The sequence below is a fragment of the Xenopus laevis genome, chromosome 2L, assembly GCF_017654675.1.
Source record: "Xenopus laevis strain J_2021 chromosome 2L, Xenopus_laevis_v10.1, whole genome shotgun sequence".
Lineage (NCBI taxonomy): Eukaryota > Metazoa > Chordata > Amphibia > Anura > Pipidae > Xenopus > Xenopus laevis.
The window spans coordinates 177,875,762-177,897,079 of record NC_054373.1 but is presented as its reverse complement, the minus strand read 5'-3'; the positions used below and the strand labels follow the sequence as shown (position 1 = coordinate 177,897,079).

General features: G+C 42.5%; 1 protein-coding gene across 2 annotated transcripts in view; it reads right to left on the bottom strand.

The window, feature by feature from the left end:
• Positions 1–20,540, bottom strand: part of ints4.L (integrator complex subunit 4 L homeolog) — a 28,494-nt gene extending 7,954 nt beyond the window's left edge. The window contains exons 1-15 of one of the 2 annotated variants that reach the window (XM_041581033.1): positions 20,374–20,540; positions 19,068–19,262; positions 15,143–15,260; positions 14,023–14,129; positions 12,533–12,718; positions 11,376–11,426; positions 9,723–9,811; positions 9,391–9,511; positions 8,323–8,394; positions 7,207–7,381; positions 5,501–5,706; positions 5,265–5,407; positions 5,049–5,164; positions 3,290–3,423; positions 1,438–1,595 (exon numbers count right to left, since the gene is read on the bottom strand). In XM_041581033.1, the coding sequence (XP_041436967.1) occupies positions 1,438–1,595; positions 3,290–3,423; positions 5,049–5,164; positions 5,265–5,407; positions 5,501–5,706; positions 7,207–7,381; positions 8,323–8,394; positions 9,391–9,511; positions 9,723–9,811; positions 11,376–11,426; positions 12,533–12,718; positions 14,023–14,129; positions 15,143–15,260; positions 19,068–19,262; positions 20,374–20,427 (1,925 nt within the window). In that variant the 5' untranslated portion in view covers positions 20,428–20,540. 2 annotated transcript variants of the gene reach the window in all.
• Between the last annotated feature and the right edge of the window lie 778 nt (positions 20,541–21,318).

The window sequence follows — 21,318 nt, the reverse complement described above, 5'->3', positions numbered from 1 at the left end:
TTAGAAATAGTTCCCTGTTGGTTTATTAAAGGAGACATTTTGTGTAAAAAATAAGAACGTATCAGTGCATTATATTCATTTAGATATAGAAGAATTGTGTTCATCAATAAATCAACCTGAAACACTACTTTTTGTTATTTCTGCAGAAACCCTCCCTTCTCTTCCACTTCCTGCTCCCTGAATTCCCAGGCTCTCAGCTCACTGCACTGTAGGACAGGAACCAATCAGCAGCTAGCAGGACCTGATAGGGAACCGAAGCCTGTCTATGCTTGTGGGACTGCAGGGCTGTTGTTGGCTGTCCCCTCCTACTGTGCTTCTGGCAGAAATCGTTCGGACACTCCCACCCCTCATTTGAAACTTGGAGAGGAACCAATCAACATCTATAGGGAGCTATAATAAAGGGCTATTTTTAAAGATAATAATTTTTAGCACCATGTAAAAGCAACATAATTGACTACAAAATTAGGGTTTTTTTCATTTATCCTTTATGTCTCCTTTAAAGGAACAGTTCAGTGTGAAAATAAAAACTGGGTAAATAGATAGGCTGTGCAAAATAAAAAATGTTTCTAATATAGTTAGTTAGCCAAAAATGTAATGTATAAAGACTGGAGTGACTGGATGTGTAACATAATAGCCAGAACACTACTTCCTGCTTTTCAGTAGTAGTAATAACTAACTTTGAGTTATTCAGTGACTATAAGGGGGGCCACATGGGACATAACTGTTCAGTGATTTTGCGATTGATCCTCAGCATTCAGCTCAGATTCAAAAGCAACAGTTATGACCCATGTGGCCCCTCCTCAAGTCTCTGATTGGTTACTGCCTGGTAAACCAAGAGAGCTGAAAAGCAGGAAGTAGTGTTCTGGCTATTATGTTAGACATCCAGTCACTTCAGCCTCTATACATTACATTTTTGGCTAACCAACTATTTTATTATTAAACACAGCCTATTTACCCAGTTTTTATTTTTATACTGAACAATTCCTGTAAGAGGGCAAACGGGTCATCATTTTGTTTTCACCTTCCCCTTGGAATGAACAGGATAAGTTCAAGCAGAGAACTAAACAGAAGCGCCTCTCTTTCCCTATTACTGCCAGTTTCTCAGGCTTACACTGAAGGAGGGATTCATTATACTTGGTAGATAACCGAGTGTATGTTTTATATGCACGTGTGTATAAAGAGGCCCCCTCCTCCCACAGTCCTGTCCAATTGTTCTATACAGGCTGCTTGTGATTTGAACGTAACCCTGGGAGCCAGACAATCAGATCAAGAAATTTGTGGCTGTATAAGAGACTGGGTGTAAATAGTCAGCTTTAGATTAATTGTGCAAGACTGAAACTGAAACTACTGCAATGGTCCCTACTTCCCAGTAGTTCAAGACGGCTAAGCACACAAGACCATTGGGGTGCTGCACTCATCCAATCAGATCCCAGTTACCGTATAGTGAATTCCAGCAGCTCCTGTGTCCCTTGTGAGCCGAGGTGCTGGAGATTGTGCACCCGCTCTAAGCTGAGCTGAAGAAACTGCTGTGAAGGATCCTCAGGAGGGGCCTCTGTGATAACATCCGGGATCCAAGACCATCTCACACTTGGTAACTGAGGAAATAAACAGAAACATTAAATTACACTGATGTTATATCAGTCTGAAACAAACTATACCTCTAATATAAACGGGAGAATAACTATTGCCTACAGTACTCTATGCATAGCACATTGTGTTGCAAGTAGGAGCTGCTATATTGCTTGCCATAGCCAAATATTCTCCACACAGGATATTTATTACTGTCTAATATGCATACACTGAATAGCCAGGGAATATTGCCCAAAGCAATCAAATCTCAGCATTCCACTGAAGTCTTTTATGAAAATGTATTTAATTTTTACAGGTATGGGATCCGTTTTCCGGAAACCCTTTTTCAGAATTACGGAAATGCCATCTCCCATAGACTTAATTTTATCCAAATAATCCAGATGTTTGAAAATTATTTATTTTTCTGTGTAATAATAAAACAGTAGCTTGTACTTGATCCCAACTAAGATATAATTAATCCTTATTGGAGGCAAAACCAGCCAATTGGGTTTATTTAATGTTTACATGATTTTCTAGTAGACAAAGGATAAGTAAACCTTTAAAATAAGTGAATGTAAAATTGATGAGGGGACTATTCTAAGCACGTTTGTCCTTTACATTCATTATTTATTTATTTTTTATTCTAAGGTATCAAAGGATACACATACTGTTATGTTAATATGAATGAATTGTTACAATAGCGCTACCTGCTGGTCATTTTCCCACCAGTCTGACCACCAAGTAGTCAAGGAAGTTGTCAGGAGAAAGAGGCTGCTCTGATGTTCTTCTGCTTAGGAACAAAAAATTCAGTGGCGGGCCAAGCCAACCGGGCGCCCTAGACGACCCGGGTGGCCACCGCGCTCCCCTCCACGCTCTCCTCCATGCTCCCCTCCGCGATCGCTCGTGCGGACGTGCGCGCTCCTGAAACCGTTGTGCGCATGTGTGCGCACAATGGAGGGGAGAGTGTTACAGCGCTGGAGGCAGAGCAAAGCGACCGAGGGGAGTGGTGAGAGGCGGGGAAAGTGACTGGGGAGATGGGGTAAAGCGCTTGAGGGGAGGGAGGCAGGGAGGAGCACTGGAGGAGTGGGAGGAGCAGCGAACATGGACTAGGGGTAGGCAAAAGTCAAGTACCTGCCCAGCGCCCCCCTTTCGTTACGCCCTAGGCAGGTGCCTCTTCTGCCTACCCCTAGTTCCGGCCCTGAAAAAATTAGAAACCTTTCTCAAATCTTTCCTCTTTCTTTCTCCTGACACCTTCCTTAACTACTTGGTCAGACTGGTAGGAAAATGACCAGCAGGTGGCGCTGTTGTAACAAAATCCATTCATATTAACAGCACCTGTATCCTTTAATATCTTGGAAATAAAAGAAAATAAACGTAAATTAAAAAAGTGTTTCGAATAGCACTCATCAATTTTACATTCACTTATTTTAAAGGTTTACTTAACCTTTAAGACAGGGCTGGCCAACATGTGCTCAGCGACCCCCCTTGTGTGGCCCCCCCCATGAAAGTCTGCCTGCTGTGTCTGCTTACCATGTGTAAGATTTAAAAGGTACAGAGATTAACTGCATTGTTTAATCAAATCCGGACTGTAATCCCCTGTATTGTTCACACTTGTGACACCTCTATTGTTTACACCCCTAAAGCCCTGTACACCCGAGACCCCTGAGACAAAGAGAAGAAATGATAGAAGATATATCAGCTGTGTGTATGTGTCACTTACATTAAGAGCAGGAACAAGGTGTGACAGGCTGTCTCGCAGGTAGGTATAATGACGGAACGTGTGATCAGAGAACAGAGCAGGCATGGTGGGACAGCATTTGGCAGCATTGAAAATCAGAACCAGAACTGCAATGTCTGGAGAGCAATGTTAAAGGGGAACTCCACACAAACATAACTTGAGCTTTTTGAAAAGTAAACATAATTTCAAGCAACTTTGCAATATACATCAATTAAAATATATGCAGACTTTTCATGATTTTTAATGGTTTCTGACAGTTCCCTAAGCCTAGCCCCCTGCTTTCCTGCTGATCTGTCTGACTACTTTGCTGAGCTGGCTGACTTCTGTTACTTTGTATCAACAGCCATCTGTCCTCAGCCTGCATCCTCCAACCCCCACAATTCCCTGCACAAGTGATTTCAATAAGGAACAGAGGATCATAGTGCAATGCATTGTGGGTTATGTAGTTCCTGCATGCTGTCTGTAAGCTGTGGAGAAGTTGTTACAAGAGAAGAGAAGTTTCATGAGGAAACATCGGGCGACTTCGGAATACAAAGCGCCGCGCGTGCTTTAGCGCAGGCGATTTTTCATTTTAGCCGGCGCAAGACAAGAGGGAAGGCGTTCGGGAAGATTGGTTGCCGCAAAGACGAGGCGATTATTCGCCAGGCGACTAAATCTCCCGGAATTGCCCTTAAACAGCTGCATTTCAGCACAGAAAATGGCATTTATTCATACTTTTTGAAGAAACAGGTAGCTGTGATGGGTATATTAGGGTTTCTGTGTTATGTAGGCCTCTTTACCAAATATTGGTTTGGAAGCCGGAGTTCCCCTTTAAGCTCCGATGTAAGCAGACCTGAAAACTAAGAATCATCTTGTACTTGTTTCAGCCAGGCACAAGGATTTGGGTGAATCCAAATCCTGCTGAAAAAGGCTGAATCCTGGATTCGGTGCCTCCCTATCTGGTGCTGACAAAAAATACAATGCTCCAGCTACTGAGTTGATGTTTTTTAGTTTCCCTTTAAAGGGGTGGTCCACCTTAAAGTTACTTTTTAGTATGTTATAGAATGGCTAATTCTAAGCAACTTTTCAATTGGTCTTTATTAATTAACTTATTTTTTATCATCTACTTCTGGCTCTTTCCAGCTTTCAAATGGGGGTCACTGACCCCATCTTAAAAACAAATGCTCTGTAAGGCTAAACATGTATTGTTATTGCTACTTTTTATTACTCATCTTTCTATTCAGGCCTCTCCTATTCATATTCCAGTCTCTTATTCATAGCAACGCATGGCTGCTAGGGTCATTTGGACCCTAGCAACCAGATTGCTGAAATTGCAATCTGTAAAGCTGGTGAATAAAAAGCTAAATAACTCAAAAACCACAAAAAATTAAAACCAACTACAAATTGTCTCAGAATATCACTCTCTTCCTCATACTAAAAGTTAATTTAAAGGTAAAGAACAAAATATTGTCGTCATTCGCCCACATGATTTTGTGTGTTTATAGTATTTGGAGTTATCTTTATACATGTATATATTTGTAACCCACGCCATAAATTACAGTGGAACCGCAGTATATAAAACAAATATATCACTGCATACTCCACCTAGTGGCAGAATGCAGAATCTACCAAATAATCCTTGGAAAGTGGCATTGCTGCAAAGCCTCCAAACGTTGAAACAAGACTTCTCGGCTTTATCGCCCCCTTCATCACCCACTTGCATTTATCAGGGAAACCACTGCACTGAGCAAAAGAAGGATACAGGCTGGGTCATCCATGTCAGGCTCTGGCGTATCAAAAAAAGGGTGGGTGCTCAGAAGCTCTGGGACAAGAGACAGGACCAGGGTGGGATGTCGGCTCCCGAGGAACTTTAAACACCTGCAAAGTAAGAAATGCCTTATACTGGGCAATATACTGGGCCAATAATGACTTCTGCTGAATGTATACAAGCCAATCAGCATGCAAGCTCCATACTTACTTCCAAATGGACTCCCGGTCGGTGGGGTATTTGGAGAGGTTCTTCAATAGTTCAACCAGAGCCAGCTGGATACACTCCTTGGTGGAAACATTTGTGCAACACAGCAACTCATGAAGGGCCTCCCGGATATCTCGAGATTTGTCCTGCACAACACAATAAGGAGTAGTGAAGCCAACAACCAGCATCAACACAAACTATAAGAACTTTTATTCATTCCCACTATAGAAGTTACTCACCTCCAGCACGGCCAGCACTGTGTCCAGCTGATCTTCTCTCAGAGTGATATTGTCGGAGATCTTGCGCATGGTGTGGATAGACTGCAGTCGCACCTCCTCAATCTCATCGTTGAACATGTCCACCAGGAAATCCAAGCATTTCTCAGCAAACGGAGCAGACGAGCGGGCCAGCAGGCACAAGGACTCCACAGCAGCAATCCTCACCTCTGCAAAGAACAGTTAGGACTGGAAGTGATGCACGTTGGATAAGAAACGTTTATGGTGCTTTCCATTGGCATTACCAATAGTACGTAAAGAGCTACTTGAAGGAGTCAACCTTATGCAAAACAACCTGAATATACTTTATATAAACAAGCTGCTGTGTAGCCATGGGGGCAGCCATTCAAGCACAGGATACACAGTAGATAACAGATAAGTACTACTATAGTTTATATAAACATGCTGCTGTGTAGCCATGGGGGCAGCCATTCAAGCACAGGATACACAGTAGATAACAGATAAGTATTACTATAGTTTATATAAACATGCTGCTGTGTAGCCATAGGGGCAGCCATTCAAGCACAGGATACACAGTAGATAACAGATAAGTACTACTATAGTTTATATAAACAAGCTGCTGTGTAGCCATGGGGCAGCCATTCAAGCACAGGATACACAGTAGATAACAGATAAGTACTACTATATTTTATATAAAAAAAACTGCTGTGTAGCCATGGGGGCAACCATTCAAGCACAGGATACACAGTAGATAACAGATAAGTACTACTATAGTTTATATAAACAAGCAGCTGTGTAGCCATGGGGGCAGCCATTCAAGCACAGGATACACAGTAGATAACATAAGTTCTGAAGAATCCCATTGTATACTACGGAGCTTTTCTATTATCTGCTGTGTATCCTGTGCCTTTTCTCCTTTTTTCCAGCTTGAATGGCTGCCCCCATGGCTACGCAGCAGCTTGTTTATATAAACCAGTGATCCCCAACTAGTAGCTCGTGAGCAACATGTTACTCTCCAACCCCTTACATGTTGCTCCAAGTGGCCTCAAAGCAGGAGATTATTTGTTAATTCCAGACTTGGAGGCAAGTTTTGGTTGTATAAAAACCAGGTGCACTGCCAAACAGAGCTACTAAATGGCCAATCACTGCCCTTATTTGGCACCCCAAGAACATTTTTCATGCTAGTTGCTCCTCAACTCCTTTTACTTCTGAATATTGCTCATGGGTTCTAAAGGCTGGGGAATCCCTGATATAAACTATAGTAAAGTTTCTGAAGCAAACACACCAGTTTTAGCAGTGCAGGCCAACATAATATTATATTTTCATTACTTTATTTCACTTTTTGGTGTTACTGTTCCTTTAAGAAGCAGGAAATGCTTAGCATTGGAATGTTTTATTACAAGCAGGACTGGCACTGAATGAATCCTCACATGCTATTTATTGGATAAGGCATCTCTACTCAGAGGCTAGCCTATGGGGCAAGTCTCCCTTATACCCCCTACTTCGCCAACAGGGAAATCTGTGTGATGTAGGAGGTGAGACTTCTACAGACCAAACTGCAGCCTAGTAGTATATGATTTCTGTGCGGACTATAGATCTAGTTTGTATACAAGGAAATGAATTATAAGCTTTAGATTGCAATTATAAATTGGCTAGATTGTGTTACTGTTTTTGCTCTGTGCTGCAGCCAATAGAATATGTGACAGTACCATACATCTCATCCTCCAGCCCGTGAACAAAAGCTCCACAGGCTCCAGAGTCAATTAGATTCACAGCTCCTGTGTCCAGCTCCTCTTTGGGGGCATCATCTCCCCATTTCCGGCCACTGGAAAACTCCCCTGAGCTATAGAGCTCTTTGGCACGTTCGTGGGCTGTCCGTTTCCGCTGTAAAGAGAACGATAAGAAGAACAATAAGTAATCCATTTAAAGGAGGACTAAAGCTTAACTAAAGAAGTTGCTAGAAATGTTGTACATTATATTTTGGGTTTCTGCACCAGCCCAAGGCAACCACAGCCCTTTAGCAGTAAAGATCTGTGTCTCCAAAGATGCCCCAGTAGCTCCCCATCTTCTTTTCTGCTGATTCACTGCACATGCTCTGTGCTGCTGTCACTTACTGAGCTTAGGGACCCACTCACAATATACAGTACACATAGAATAGAAATATCACAATATAAGGCTGATTAGTAATTAATACAGATAATTACTACATGGCAGCACAGAAACCAGTGCAATTAGCATCAGAATTTAATAATCAGCAAACCTGTAGCATCATCTTATATTACAGCCAGGGAAGCTCATTTTCTGCTGGATAATTAGTAGGGTTGCCACCTTTTCTGTAAAAAAATACCGGCCTTCCTATAGATTTATCTTTTTTCCCTATTAATAACATTGGGGTCAGCCATCATTTTTACCGGCCAGGCCAGTAAAATACTGGCTAGGTGGCAACCCTAATAATTAGTGACGAGCCCTAAGCTTAGCTTCTCAACAGCTGCTCAGAGCCCACTGAGCATGTGAGTGTCACAGACACTTTCCAAGATGGTGACCCCCTGTGACAAGTTTGAAGTCCCGGATCATTGCTGCTATTGACAAGCTGACACTTTAGCCTCGTGCAATAAGTTCTGTGTATAAAATATGCCATTTTTAGCCACTCATTTTAAGGGTTTAGTTCTCCTTTAATAGATAGAGACCTCTAAGTACAAGTGCATAGTGGCCCTTTAATTTGCACATCTTTTGACCAACATACAGGATTGGTGCAATGAATTATAGTTCTATGCCCAAGGATAGGACACTGCACAATTATTCTGACAATACAATTAAACAATTACCCTGAGGTCCGACATGAGCTTCTTGTCTAGAGTCTGCTCCAGAAAGTGAGGACTGACTTGCAGCATTGATCCCTGCAGTAGAAAAACAACCATTAAAGAGCCCATCGCATATAATGGTCTTGCGCTTGTGCAACATATTACTATCAACAGTTAATCAAGTACTAAATGACAGTTATTATAACAATGGTTTTAGGGGGAGATAAAAAGGACTAGAAGATCTGCTCGTTTAGTAAGGTCACCAAACAAGCTTATCTTTCCCCAATATGCCCAACAACAGCAGGGGGATAAAGGGTTAATTCAATAATTTGGCCCTAGTTCCAAACGATTGGATTATTACAATGCCAATGAGCACTGATGGGTTGAAGGATTCCATTAACTAGCCAATGCGGTACTCAATAGAAGGAAAGTTCAAACCTGCCCGATCGATATCTAAATGATTTTTTTTGGCCAGTTATCGATCGGGGAGACCCGTCAAAAGCCCCCATATACGGGCAGATAAGCTGTCACATCAGTCTAAAGTTCTAAATATCAGCAGCTTTAATCTGCCCGTAAATATGGCCACCTTTAGGGTCAGGGAACACAGGCAGTCACCCAGCGACAAATCTCCTCTTCTTCGGGGCGACTAATCTCCCGAACTGCCTCCCGACAGCTAGAATGTAAATCGAAGGAGGGATGGCACTCAGCGTGATTCGTTTTCCAAAGTTGCCCGAAGTTGGAGGAAACTTCGGAAAACTAAGCAATCCAGGTGCCACCCCGCCGGGGATTTACATAATAGCCGGCTGGAAGGCAGGGGACGCAGTTCGGGGAGATTAGTCGCCCGAAGAAGAGGAGATTTGTCGCTGGCGACTAATGTACCCGAATCTACCTATGTGCCCTGACCCGAATTGTTTTGTTGCTGCAGATTTTCCCTAAGCCAAGTCTCGCTGGTATCACTTTCCTTATGGAAGTTTCAGAAACCAATCACCGCAAAGATGCCGAAAATGCAATTCAAGTCTGTGGGGGACGAATTAGTAAGATAAGCAATAGGACCAAGTTGGAAATAGCAAGTACAATAGCTCAATGCCTTACCAAGAGTTTGCAAGCCTGAACTCTCACCACCCACGACCCGTCGCTAACCATGTGACAGACTTTTCCGAAAGCATCATCCACCAATCGAATCTCCTCATTTGACGATGGGATTGGAACAATGCTACAAAGTGAATAATGAAACAAGTAAGCCCCACTGGATATCACTCGATCTCTGTGAATGCCTGAATAACAAGGCTTGGACCAACCATAAAGATATGGCACAGATCGAATACTAAAATTAGGGAGCAGCACTGCTTTTCTCTCGTCAAGCATCTTACATCCAATCATTCTGCCCACAACAGAGCTGCCAATGGCTGGATCTTTGCGCTCACCTTTCAGAATAGAGTTGACTTAAAACCCAACTCAGCTCCACGGCAGCACTCCGGACTTGTTCATAATCATCCGTCAGTAGTTTGCAGGCCTGATAGGAGGAAGAGGCAGATTTTAGTCCGTTGATCATTTTTCTCAATATACAGTCTTGTGGGGTTGCCTCTTGTTTTGGGGCCATAGGCAAGTTATAACACAGCTTTGCACATTATTGTGGCAGTGCCCCCCCTCTCAGACATGAGTGCAATGAATAGGGCTTGTGCTAAACATACTTTCTGCCTATTGTTTTAAACTAGGGATACACCGAATCCACCATTTTGGATTCGGCCGAATCCTCCGTGAAAGATTTTGGTTTAAGGAATATCGATCGCAGGATCTAATGAGGATCAGAGACACTTTTACAATAGTTCCATTTATGCAGGGAAGGGTTTTGAACCTTTTTTTGAATGGGACCCAAATTAAATCTGGGATTTCTCTTTAGGACCCAATATTTCCAATACAATTAATGACATATCTCCCTTTTATGACTAATGTCTGTTGCAAGAGTGGGAAAGCCAACCCTAAACTTCATGGGGACCCAATTCTGAGTCATGACCAAGAAGCACAGAATTACAGATGTAAGGAGACTGTTAATGATTCTGTATTGAAGCAAATATCCCCGTATTTGAATTGGCAAAAGACTGCAATATTAGCAATGAAATACAAACCAACAGTGTGAAAACCTATTCATCTGGAAGTGCTATACCAAGGCCGGAACTAGGGGGAGGCAGAAGAGGCACCTGCCAATGGAGCAACGATGTGGGGGCGCTGGGTAGGTGTCTGTTCAAGATTCTTCTGCCTACACCTAGTCTGGATTTACTCCCCTCTGCAGGTATCGCCTAGCCCCCTCTGTCGCTTGCTCCTCTGTCCTTCCATCCTCTGTCTGTCCATCCCTTCCATCCTCTGTCTGTCCGTCCCTCCCTCTCCTTTCCGTCCCTACTTCCCCTGTCTGTCCCTCCCCTGTCCGTCCGTCCCTCCCTCCAGACCCAGACTGGCAATCTGTGAGTTCTGGCAAATGCCAGAGGGGCTGCTATAAGGTTCCATGGAAAGTCAGTATTTGCTGGTGGAGGCTGTTTGGGCCTCTATGTGGGCCTGAAATGCCAGGGCCTATTTTAATGCTCAGTCCGGACCTGCCTCCCTCCCCTGTCTGTAGTCCCTCCCTACCCTGCCGTCCATCCCTCTTCCCTCCCCTGCCCTGTGCTATACCTTTGAAAATGATTCACTGAAGCAAATACTGTTGCCTTGAAGAGAGTATTTATAGTTAACCAGGGCTGTACATCTCTCATGGGATAAAGTAAATTACCTGCTCTGCTTCCCCTGCCCTGTCCCTCCCTCCCCTGCCCTGTCCGTCCCTCCCCTGCCCTGTCCGTCCCTCCCCTGCCCTGTCCGTCCCTCCCCTGCCCTGTCCGTCCCCTGTCCTATACCAAATACTGTTGCCTTGAAGAGAGTATTCATAGGTACCCAGGGCTGTACATCTCTCATGGTATAAAGTGAATTACCTGCTCTACCTCTGAGACAATGTGGCTGTGCAAAGAAGACTCCCCTGTTCTAAGCGCAAACTGCTCAGTGCAATGATTCACTCTGAGTTTCTTTAAAAAAAAAAAAAAAAACCCCCGTACCTGATTATACATTGCTTGTTGTAACTTCAGTCCCCTCTCATGCAGCTGCAACTGAACCAAAAATAATTACTCATTATTAGCAAATACAACAAAATGTCTTACAGTTCCATAACTTTTATTTGACAATTAATTCATTGCCTGTTCTTATTGCGGATGAAAACATTCACAAGGTCTTAAGTCTCGTGTCAGCCCACTGGAGCAAAACTCCCAGCACCCCAATAACGACTGAAAGCTGGATGATAACGGACAGAGGTGGGACATTCATATTTGATATCAGCGTGATTTCTGATCAATCTATTACAGTTGCTGACTATGCAGGGGCTTATTTAATGCTAACAAGGCCCAAGCTTTTTCAAGTGCAACACACAATATGTATTAAACCGTTGGAGTAAAACAAGACTGATGTGATAATGGGGAGTTTAATATTAATTCCATACAAAGTATCCTTTATGTTATGTATCAAAGACCTAAGCTTTAGGCTGTACACTTATATACGGTCTGAAATATTCCCTGGATTATAATAAAGTGAATGATATGACAAGGCTATTATTATGACCTTGGTGTGCTCTTTATGTAAATTATGGACCATAAATGGGTCTTGGAACCAAAATAATCCGAAAAGCACTGTGATGGCATCTATGGTTTTAAAGAAGAAGGAAAGGCTAAAATTAAGTAAGCTTTATCAGAAAGGTCTATATAAATACACCAGTAAACCCTCAAAGTAATGCTGCTCTGAGTCCTCTGTCAAAAGAAACACATAATTTCTTTCCTTCTATTGTGTACTCATGGGCTTTTGTATCAGACTTCCTGTTTTCAGCATAAACCTCCAGGGCTAGGGCTTGAGCATGCTCAGTTTGTTCCTCTCCCCCTCCCTTTTCCCCCCTTCCTCCTCCCCTCCCTGCTGTAATCTGAGCCCAGAGCTATGAGTGAGCAGGGAGAGACTCAGGCATGAAGTGATGTCACACCAAGCTAATATGGCAGCTGCTATCCTAAACAAACAGAGAGGGTTTCTAGAGCGGTTTACTCAGATATGGTAAAGCATTCTGCAGAATAAATATAGTGTTACAGCTTGCACTATTGTGGCTAATCTATTGGCAATAAACTACCTTGTAGCTTTCCTTCTCCTTTAAGTGTTATCCACTACATCATTCCCTTACCATGGCTTTAATTGCTGCTGTCCGTACACGGGGATCCTGATCGATAAAATAATCCCCAATAATCTTCTGGACATCTTTAGCGACTGCATTTTCCACCTCTTTGGCAGGGCTGGCTTCTACAGAGCCAAGGCACCCCAGGAGCTGCAAGCATTTATTCCTCACACCATGGGACGTATCGGATAGGTGCTGTGGGTGCAAAGCAGCAGATAGAGACCAGGTAAATGTTCTTGCTCAGAAATAAAGTTTATATATGGAGTCAGTCCACAATATACATTGTCAAGAGCACAGTTTCCTAAATTGTGGGGATCCCATTCACAGTAGTATAGTCCCAGTCTGAAGGCCAGTTTAGAAATGAATGCTTGCTTACTCCCCCTGGCACCCCTGCAAGTGAAGTCTGATGCCAGACTTGAATAAGAGACCAGATGATGAAGAGCAGAGGGTCAGGTAGCAGCGGTTTACTTGCAAAGCGGTCGGGAATATTCATTATGACCCCACCATGTGGTTGTTACACAGGCAGACCACGGTACAGTCCTGCATTGGATCGGGTACCTGCAAAGGGTTTTCGGGCGAAAAGTCCCCATTTCCTTGGCCGTGTGGGCAGTCCGAGGGTAATCCGACTGGGTACCCAAAAAAGGAGTGGGCTTGCAGGGCCAGAACTAGGGGTAGGAAGAAGAGGCAGTTGCCTAGGGCGCAATGATTGGGGGTGCTTCTGCCTACCCCTAAACTGGACCTGCCACTATACTTGCGCCCTTGAATGATGCTGGTGGGTATGCACACGTGAACACTGCTGCCGCGCACACGAGCACCGAGACAAAGATGGGGGGCAAGCTGCCCGGCTGGGCTGCCTAGGGCGCCAGGCCGGCAAGGCCCACTTCTGCGGGCTTGATCCCTCCCATTCACCCATGTGGTTCTTCCAGTTTTTACATTTTGTTGGCAAGATTCGGACTAGTTGGGTAGTTGGCCTAATTGGGTAGTGGGAACATGCGGGTCAAATTGCAGGTAGCGGGTACAGGTTTCAAAAAATGGACCCGCGCAGGACTGTAGTCCACGGGCACCTTAAGCTGCAGCTTGGAATAAGTAGGCAGCCATTTGGGAGGTTAAAAAACATTTAAATATAATGCTTCCTCCATGAAACCGGCCGTGGCCTGACATCACTTCCTGTTTCCATGGCTTTACTTCAGGTTTATGCAACGCATATGCGGGTTGGGTGTTCAAGTATGGGGAAAAAAATGCAGGTAAGCGGGTTTGGGGTAATCGGTTAAGGATGGATGCAGGCCTGCTAAAACAGACCTGTGCAGGTCTAAGGTGAATAGAAAGAGAACAATAAAAATGGAGCCTCAGAGAGCAAGTTTTTTTGGTTGCCGGAATCAGTGACCAGCACCTGAAAGCTGGAAAAAGGTATGACAGGAAGACAACAATATATAACATACTAAAAGTCAACTTAAAGGTGAAGTACCCCTTTAACAACCCAACATCTAATGAAGCGTTACCTTACAAGCCACATCCACCAATCGCATCCTGTGGGAAACAATGTCCAGGAGCTTGAGGCCAATCTCTAACAAGGTGTCCAGCAACTGTGCCAGAACCTGGTGTGACTCTAAAGGGAGAAATAAGAAAGAAAAACTGTACCATGTTGGGTTGTAAATGTACATTTAGCTAAACACAACATTAATAACAAGTTAAATATAGGGGGAAATGTGTTCTAAAAAGTAATTGAAGTGAATAACAAACAGCACGTACGTTGGGCACAATGAACTAGGGAGTAGTACATCATATCATTGGAATAATGAATGAACAGTTGAGCGCCCAGGAACTGGGGGAAGCCTAGAGTTTCCTATAACATATTATTCAACTAAGGCTGGATGGTTGCATAGGACACGGAACCTGGTTTACTTGCCCAGAAATCTCCCCAGATTTCTAATATAAAAGCACGATTCAAGGATAAGTAAACCTTAAAAACAAGTGAATGTAAAATTGATGAGGGGGGCTAGAAGTACTTTTGCAATGTACCTTCATTCATTATTTATTTTTTATTCCGAGATATTAAGGGATATAAGTACTGTTAATAGGAATGAATTGTTACAGCAGCGCCACCTGCTGGTCAGTTTCCCACCAGTCTGACCACCAAGTAGTCAAGGAAGTTGTCAGGAGAAAGAAAGAGGCTGCTCTGATGTTCTTCTGCTTAGGAAAACAATTAGCAACCTTTCTCGCATCTTCCCTAAGCAGAAGAACATCAGAGCAGCCTCTTTCTTTCTCCTGACAACTTCCTTGACTACTTGGTGGTCAGACTGGTGGGAAACTGACCAGCAGGTGGCGCTGTTGTAACAAAATTCATTCATATTAACAGTACATGTATCCCTTAATATCTTGGGATAAAAAATAAATAATGAATGTACATCACAAAAGTGCTTAGAATAACACCCTCATTAATTTTGCATTCACTTATTTTTTTAAACCAGAGCAGTAACCTAAAAGTGAGTAGCTAAACATCTGCAGCAGAAGAGACATCTGGAAGCCTATAGCCCAATCAGCAGTTTAGTCTGTACAGATAATGAAATCCCATGAGACTGAGGGAGGCTGTGCGCTAGGGGGAGAGACAGAATGACTTACTTTCATTCTGAAGAGTATTAATCACATCGTCCACTATTGAGTCAGGGCAAAATCCAGCCGTCTTGGATAACAAGCCCAACAGGGAAGCGATCTTCAGCCTGACGGACGTATCATTCTCCTTATAAAAGGAAATGCAAAGTTTAATGAACAGAAACGGTTTCATGCAGAACTATTCATATGATCTACCTTCAGTGGTGAATTCATTCAAAGCCCCTGATCATAAAGAACATGGAGGCTGAAGACTTGTTTGATATGATACAGTCTAACTTGCTGTTCCAGCTGGCTGGAGGCTATAAGGGTAAAAAGAAGGTGGTCTCTTGATGAGCCTTAAAGGGGTTGTTCATTTTCAAACACCTAGTTGTTTTCAGATAGTTCCCCAGAAATAAAGACTTTTTCCAATTACTTTCTATTATCTATGTTTGACTGTTTTTCTAATACTGAAGTGTAAAGTGTCATTTTTCACATTCTTAAAGGGATCCTGTCATTGGAAAACATGTTTTTTTCAAAACGCATCAGTTAATAGTGCTGCTCCAGCACTGAAATCCATTTCTCAAAAGAGCAAACAGATTTTTTTATATTCATTTTTGAAATCTGACATGGGGCTAGACATTTTGTCAATTTCCCAGCTGCCCCTGGTCATGTGACTTGTGCTTGCACTTTAGGAGAGAAATGCTTTCTGGCAGGCTGCTGTTTTCCTTCTCAATGTAACTGAATGTGTCTCAGTGGGACATGGGTTTTTACTATTGAGTGTTGTTCTTAGATCTACCAGGCAGCTGTTATCTTGTGTTAGGGAGCTGCTATCTGGTAACCTTCCCATTGTTCTTTTGTTTGGCTGCTGGGGGGGGAAGGGGGGGGGGATATCACTCCAACTTGCAGTACAGCAGTAAAGAGTGACTGAAGTTTATCAGAGCACAAGTCACATGACTTGGGGCAGCTGGGAAATTGACAAAATGTCCAGCCCCATGTCAGATATCAAAATTGAATATAAAAAAATCTGTTTGCTCTTTTGAGAAATTGATTTCAGTGCAGAATTCTGCTGGATCAGCACTATTAACTGATTCATTTTGAAAAAATTTTTTTTTCCCATGACAGTATCCCTTTAAGGCCCCCATACATGGGTCGATAAAAGCCGCGACTCTTATTGGCCCGTGTGTGGGGCCATCCGACGGGCGTCCCTGATCGATATCTGGCCGAAAGTCGAGCGGATCTGGGAGGAGGGGTCGCCAACCCTGTAAACTAAATTGATACATCTAGTTGATACATTTCTTATCTTTGTCCCTGCTGAGCAGAATCTCTGGTTTCATTACAGGCAGCTGTTAGAATTGATACAATAGCTACTGATACTCCAGAGATGCTGCTGAGAAATGGATCAACTAAATTAATTGTAACAGTTCAGAATCTGCACCTGAATTACTGAGCTGTCAGACTCACACCAGAGACAGGACAGGCCTATACACCCCCTTTAAAGGGGTTGTTCACCTTTAAATTAACTTTTAGTATAATGTAGAGAGTGATATTCTATGACAATTGGTATTTTTTATTATTTGTGGTTTTTGAGTTATTTAGCTTTTTATTCAGCAGTTCTCCAGTTTGCAATTTCAGCCATCTGGTTGCTAGGGTGCAAATTACCCTAGTGACCATGCATTTATTTGAATAAGAGACTGAAATATGAATAGAAGAGGCCTGAATAGAAAGATGAGCAATAAAAAGTAGCAACAACAATACATTTGTAGCCTTGCCGAGCATTTGTTTTTTAGATGGGGTCAGTGACCCCTATTTGAAAGCTGGAAAGAGTCAGAAGATGAAGGAAAATAATTTAAAAACTATAAAAAATAAATAATGCATCCAAATTGAAAAGTTGCTTAGAATTAGCCATTCTGTATGACAGTTAGGATAAATATATCTATAAATGTTATAGCTTGTGAGGAATGCCATTTCAGATCAGCGGGAGTCCTACCCTTCCCCCCCATTACTTTCCTTTCTCTTTTATTCTATCTTATTTTATTTAGCTTTATATATCACAGTCTGGAATAAAACAAGCTGTTACATTTTAGAAAACAAAAAGATTGCAACTTTGCAGCTTCAACACAAAAATATGTAACAAACTGATAAATATAACATTTGACTGTCAAAATGTTAAATAAAAAGTTATACAAAAAAAAAAAAAAAGAATTAGCCATTCTGTAACCTACTAAAAGTGAACTTAAAGGTGAACCACCCCTTTAAATACTCACTGAGCTAAAAGTGTTTTGAGTTTTCCAATAAAAAAAAAACTATTAACATATTTAAAAAATAATTTTGGATTTATATTACGGCTTGCTGCAATATCCTTTTCCATATCAATTTTAGCTTGCCTTATAGCTTCTTTGCATGATTTATTGGCCTCCTTGTACCTTATAAATGTTTCGGCTGTACCAGCTAACTTGAAAGCCTTAAAAGCACGTCTTTTCTTACCCACCTCAACACCAACGCTTCTATTGAACCAAAAAGGTTTTGCTTTGCAACGACGTTCCTTGTTTACAAGTGGAATATACTGACATGTAGATTTTATTATAAAGACTTCCCATTTTTGTTCTGTGTTTAACCCTGTGAAAAGCATTTCCCACTTAATATATTGCAGAGATGCCCTTATACTGTCAAAGTTTGCCCGTCTGAAATTTCGTGTTTTAGTTACTCCATTATAGAAACACATAGTTAAGTTGGATTGACAAAAGACTAAAGTCCATCAAATGAAACCCAGTGCACATATATACTCACTGATACAGGCCTATCTATATACTTACATATATAACTATATATATATCTATATACAGGGCAGCCATCAGAGGGGACAGGGGGGAACAGTTGTAGGGGGCCCGAGGGTAAGGGGGGCCCCGGCCATGTCACACTTACTTGATTAGCCAGGCCCCCCATCTGCTGACTTCGGGAAGGCATGGACATTTAAGGGGCCCTGGCCACCAATTTTCTTCTAATGTGTGGGGGGGGCACCAATTTTTTTTCTCATGTGGGGTCCTAGCCACCAATATTTTTACAATGGGGGGCCCTCGGCCACAAACGTTTTTTTATGGGGGGCCCTGACCACCAATATCTTTTTATTAACATGTGGGTACCCTAGCCACCAATATTTTTTTGTTTTTTACTGTGTGGTGGGGAGGCGGACCTAGGTGGGGCTTGCGGTGGGCACAGCCCAGGGGGCCCAGGAAATTTTGTCGTATGGGGCCTGCAATTTCTGATGGCGGTCCTGTCTTATATAATATATATAATATATAATATTATTATATATATATATATATATATATATATATATACACCAATATCTATACTAACTAGCTATAGACTTGGATATTATGCTTGTCCAGGAAATCGTCCCCTGGTGTGCGGAGATTTTCCATGGGATAAGATTCCCCCCCATCTGTCTATATGTCCCCTAATGTACATCTAAAGAGTAGCAGTTGTGGGAGGCCTAGCGTAGGCAGAAGGCATGCTTTAAAAAATGATTATAAATAGAAAGTACAGGTATGGGACCAGAATGTTATCCAGAATGCTCAGGACCTAGTTCTTTCCGGATAACCTATCTTTCCATAATTTGGATCTTCATACCTTAAGTCTACTAGAAAATCATGTAAACATTAAATAAACCCAATAGGCTGGTTTTGCTTCCAATAAGGTTTAATTATATCTTAGTTGGGATCAAGTACAAGCGACTGTTTTATTATTACAGAGGAAAAGGAAATCATTTTTAAAAATGTTGATTATTTGGATAAAATGGAGTCTATAGGAGTCAGCCATTCTGTAATTCGGAGCTTTCTGGATATCAGTTTCCGGATAAGGGATCCCATAGCTGTATTTGAAATAAGTATTTTTTGTCTGGATAAAGTGTCTGCAGGTGAACAGCAATACAGACGTGCCACCAGTATTCCCCTACCTTATAATAATGTTCCAGGAGGATTCGCACAACTCCCTCCACGCTCTCTGCTTCGACGGGCTTGCGGGCAAACTGCAGCAGGTACTGAAGGGCGTCCGCTGGAGAAGTGGCTTTGCACAGGTCGATGTGGAGAGCCGCAGATTTGCTGGGTTTTGTCAATCGCAGCTTCTTGGCCGAGGGCTCCTCTAGCGGCTGCTGCTGCAAATCACAATTGAACGGTCATGTTAGTGTACTGGCAGGAAGCTTTGGGGTACCCAGCGCTGAAAATGTTATCTGTGGGTGGGGCCAAAAAACTTGGAATCTCCCACCACTGATCTGAATGGTAATTGCCATGTGTTAATTGCACTGTGCCTGATTCCCCAATGCACCAACAGGATCCATTACTATTCAGATCAATGACAGACAAACATGGTAGTGCTGATAACAAGCAGAAGTGATAGATAATAGAGATAACAGGTACTTGCTGGAACAAGAGGGAAGGTCCACAGAGCTCACACTCTAACTGGCGTATGCAGAGCTTGCTCTTTGTAGGAAAGAGGACTCGTGTTATTGATTATATCAATAGTTGGTACAAGGATGGTTATAGAATAGGAGGGAAAGGGGCATTTGCTCTGGGCCCAGGGTTCATATGGTCCTCAAAGTTGGGTGTTGTGATGGGGAGTGGGTGGAGGTTTGGGCAGATCGTTGGGTTTTTGTATATCAGGGAATGGTCAGAGTAGATCTCAAGGGGTGATCACTCTTTCACTAGACATATTATTTCGTCATTGGTCCTTCATTCTACTTATTGACAGGGCCCCAGTGTTCCCACTTTTTTTTTTTTTTTTTAGAAAAGATCCATGTGTTAAACATTATTTTTCCATCCAGGTGGCAATCAAGCCCTCTGCTCAGAGACTCCCAGGTGAGCAAGAGGTTAATTATTGGGGCCCAGTTAACTCTGAAATATGGGGGGCTGTTAAACAGGAAAGATGGGGGGCCTGATTGCTGTTGGAAGGCCAGAGTCTGGTGGTTGTGCTTGATTTATAAGGAGGCAGCAGCAGTCACAACACAATTTTTATAATAATAATACTAATAATAGTAATAATACTAATAATGCAGCAGCAGGTGATGTGAATGTCGCTCCTACACTGCCAGGGCCCCTCTCTCCTTTAACTTGGGCTGTGGGAAGGCAAGCACACAATCTGCTATCAGAACGATATCTCCCACTTCTAATCTAACGCGCTGTGGATTCTGGGAGTTGTAGTTCTGCCACTGGTCACATACACCAGCCCCGATATAACAGAGGCAGTTTACTCGGCTCTCTTCTCACCTGCACCACTCTAGTAAATTCCTCATAGACGCGTTTCTTCAAGTGGGCCGCCATTTGTTTCACCGGTTTAACCCACCTAGGCCACCGTACTAGCCTCCGCCTTTTCGCTCATCCAGAACTAGCCATACCGATAAATTGTTCGTATAAATAAAGTTTGTTGTGGAGGGAAAGAAAGATGCGTCACGTGACCGCATGCAAACCATAGAGGTCAGCGTCTTGTGTGGATAGTACGTTCCACCGTGGTGCCCTCTACCCTAGCAGATACTTCCAGTCCTCCACCAAGCAAAATGGCTTGAGGAATCAGGATAGTATTTAATGTAGGGCAAAAATTGTGTTCAGGACATTTGTATTCAGAAGTGCCCCATGGAATATTAAAGACGTGAATGATGTGGTGGAACATGGAACTGCATCTTATAGAATCCCACTTAGTCATTGCTATTAAGTGTCTCTTCCTCTCTAAATGTCCCCAGACATCACATGTGACATGGCATGGGCAGTAGGGTTGCAAAAATACTGACCATCCTATATATTTATCTTTATTCCCTATTAATAACATTGGGATCATATCTATTGGGGGGATCACTGACCTACCTATATATTTATCTTTATTCCTATTAATAACATTGGGATCATATCACTGACTTCCTATATTATATCTTTATTCCCTTTAATAACATTGGGATCACACTGACCTTCCTATATATTTATCTTTATTCCCTATTAATAACATTGGGATCATATCACTGGCCTTCATTTAATTATCTTTATTCCCTATTAATAACATTGGCATTCACTTGGCCTTCCTATTTATTATCTTTATTCCTATTAATAAATTGGGATCATATGGCCTTCCTATATATTTATCTTTATTCCCTATTAATAACATTGGGATCATTTCCTATTTATTATCTTTATTCATTAATAACATTGGGATCACACTGGCCT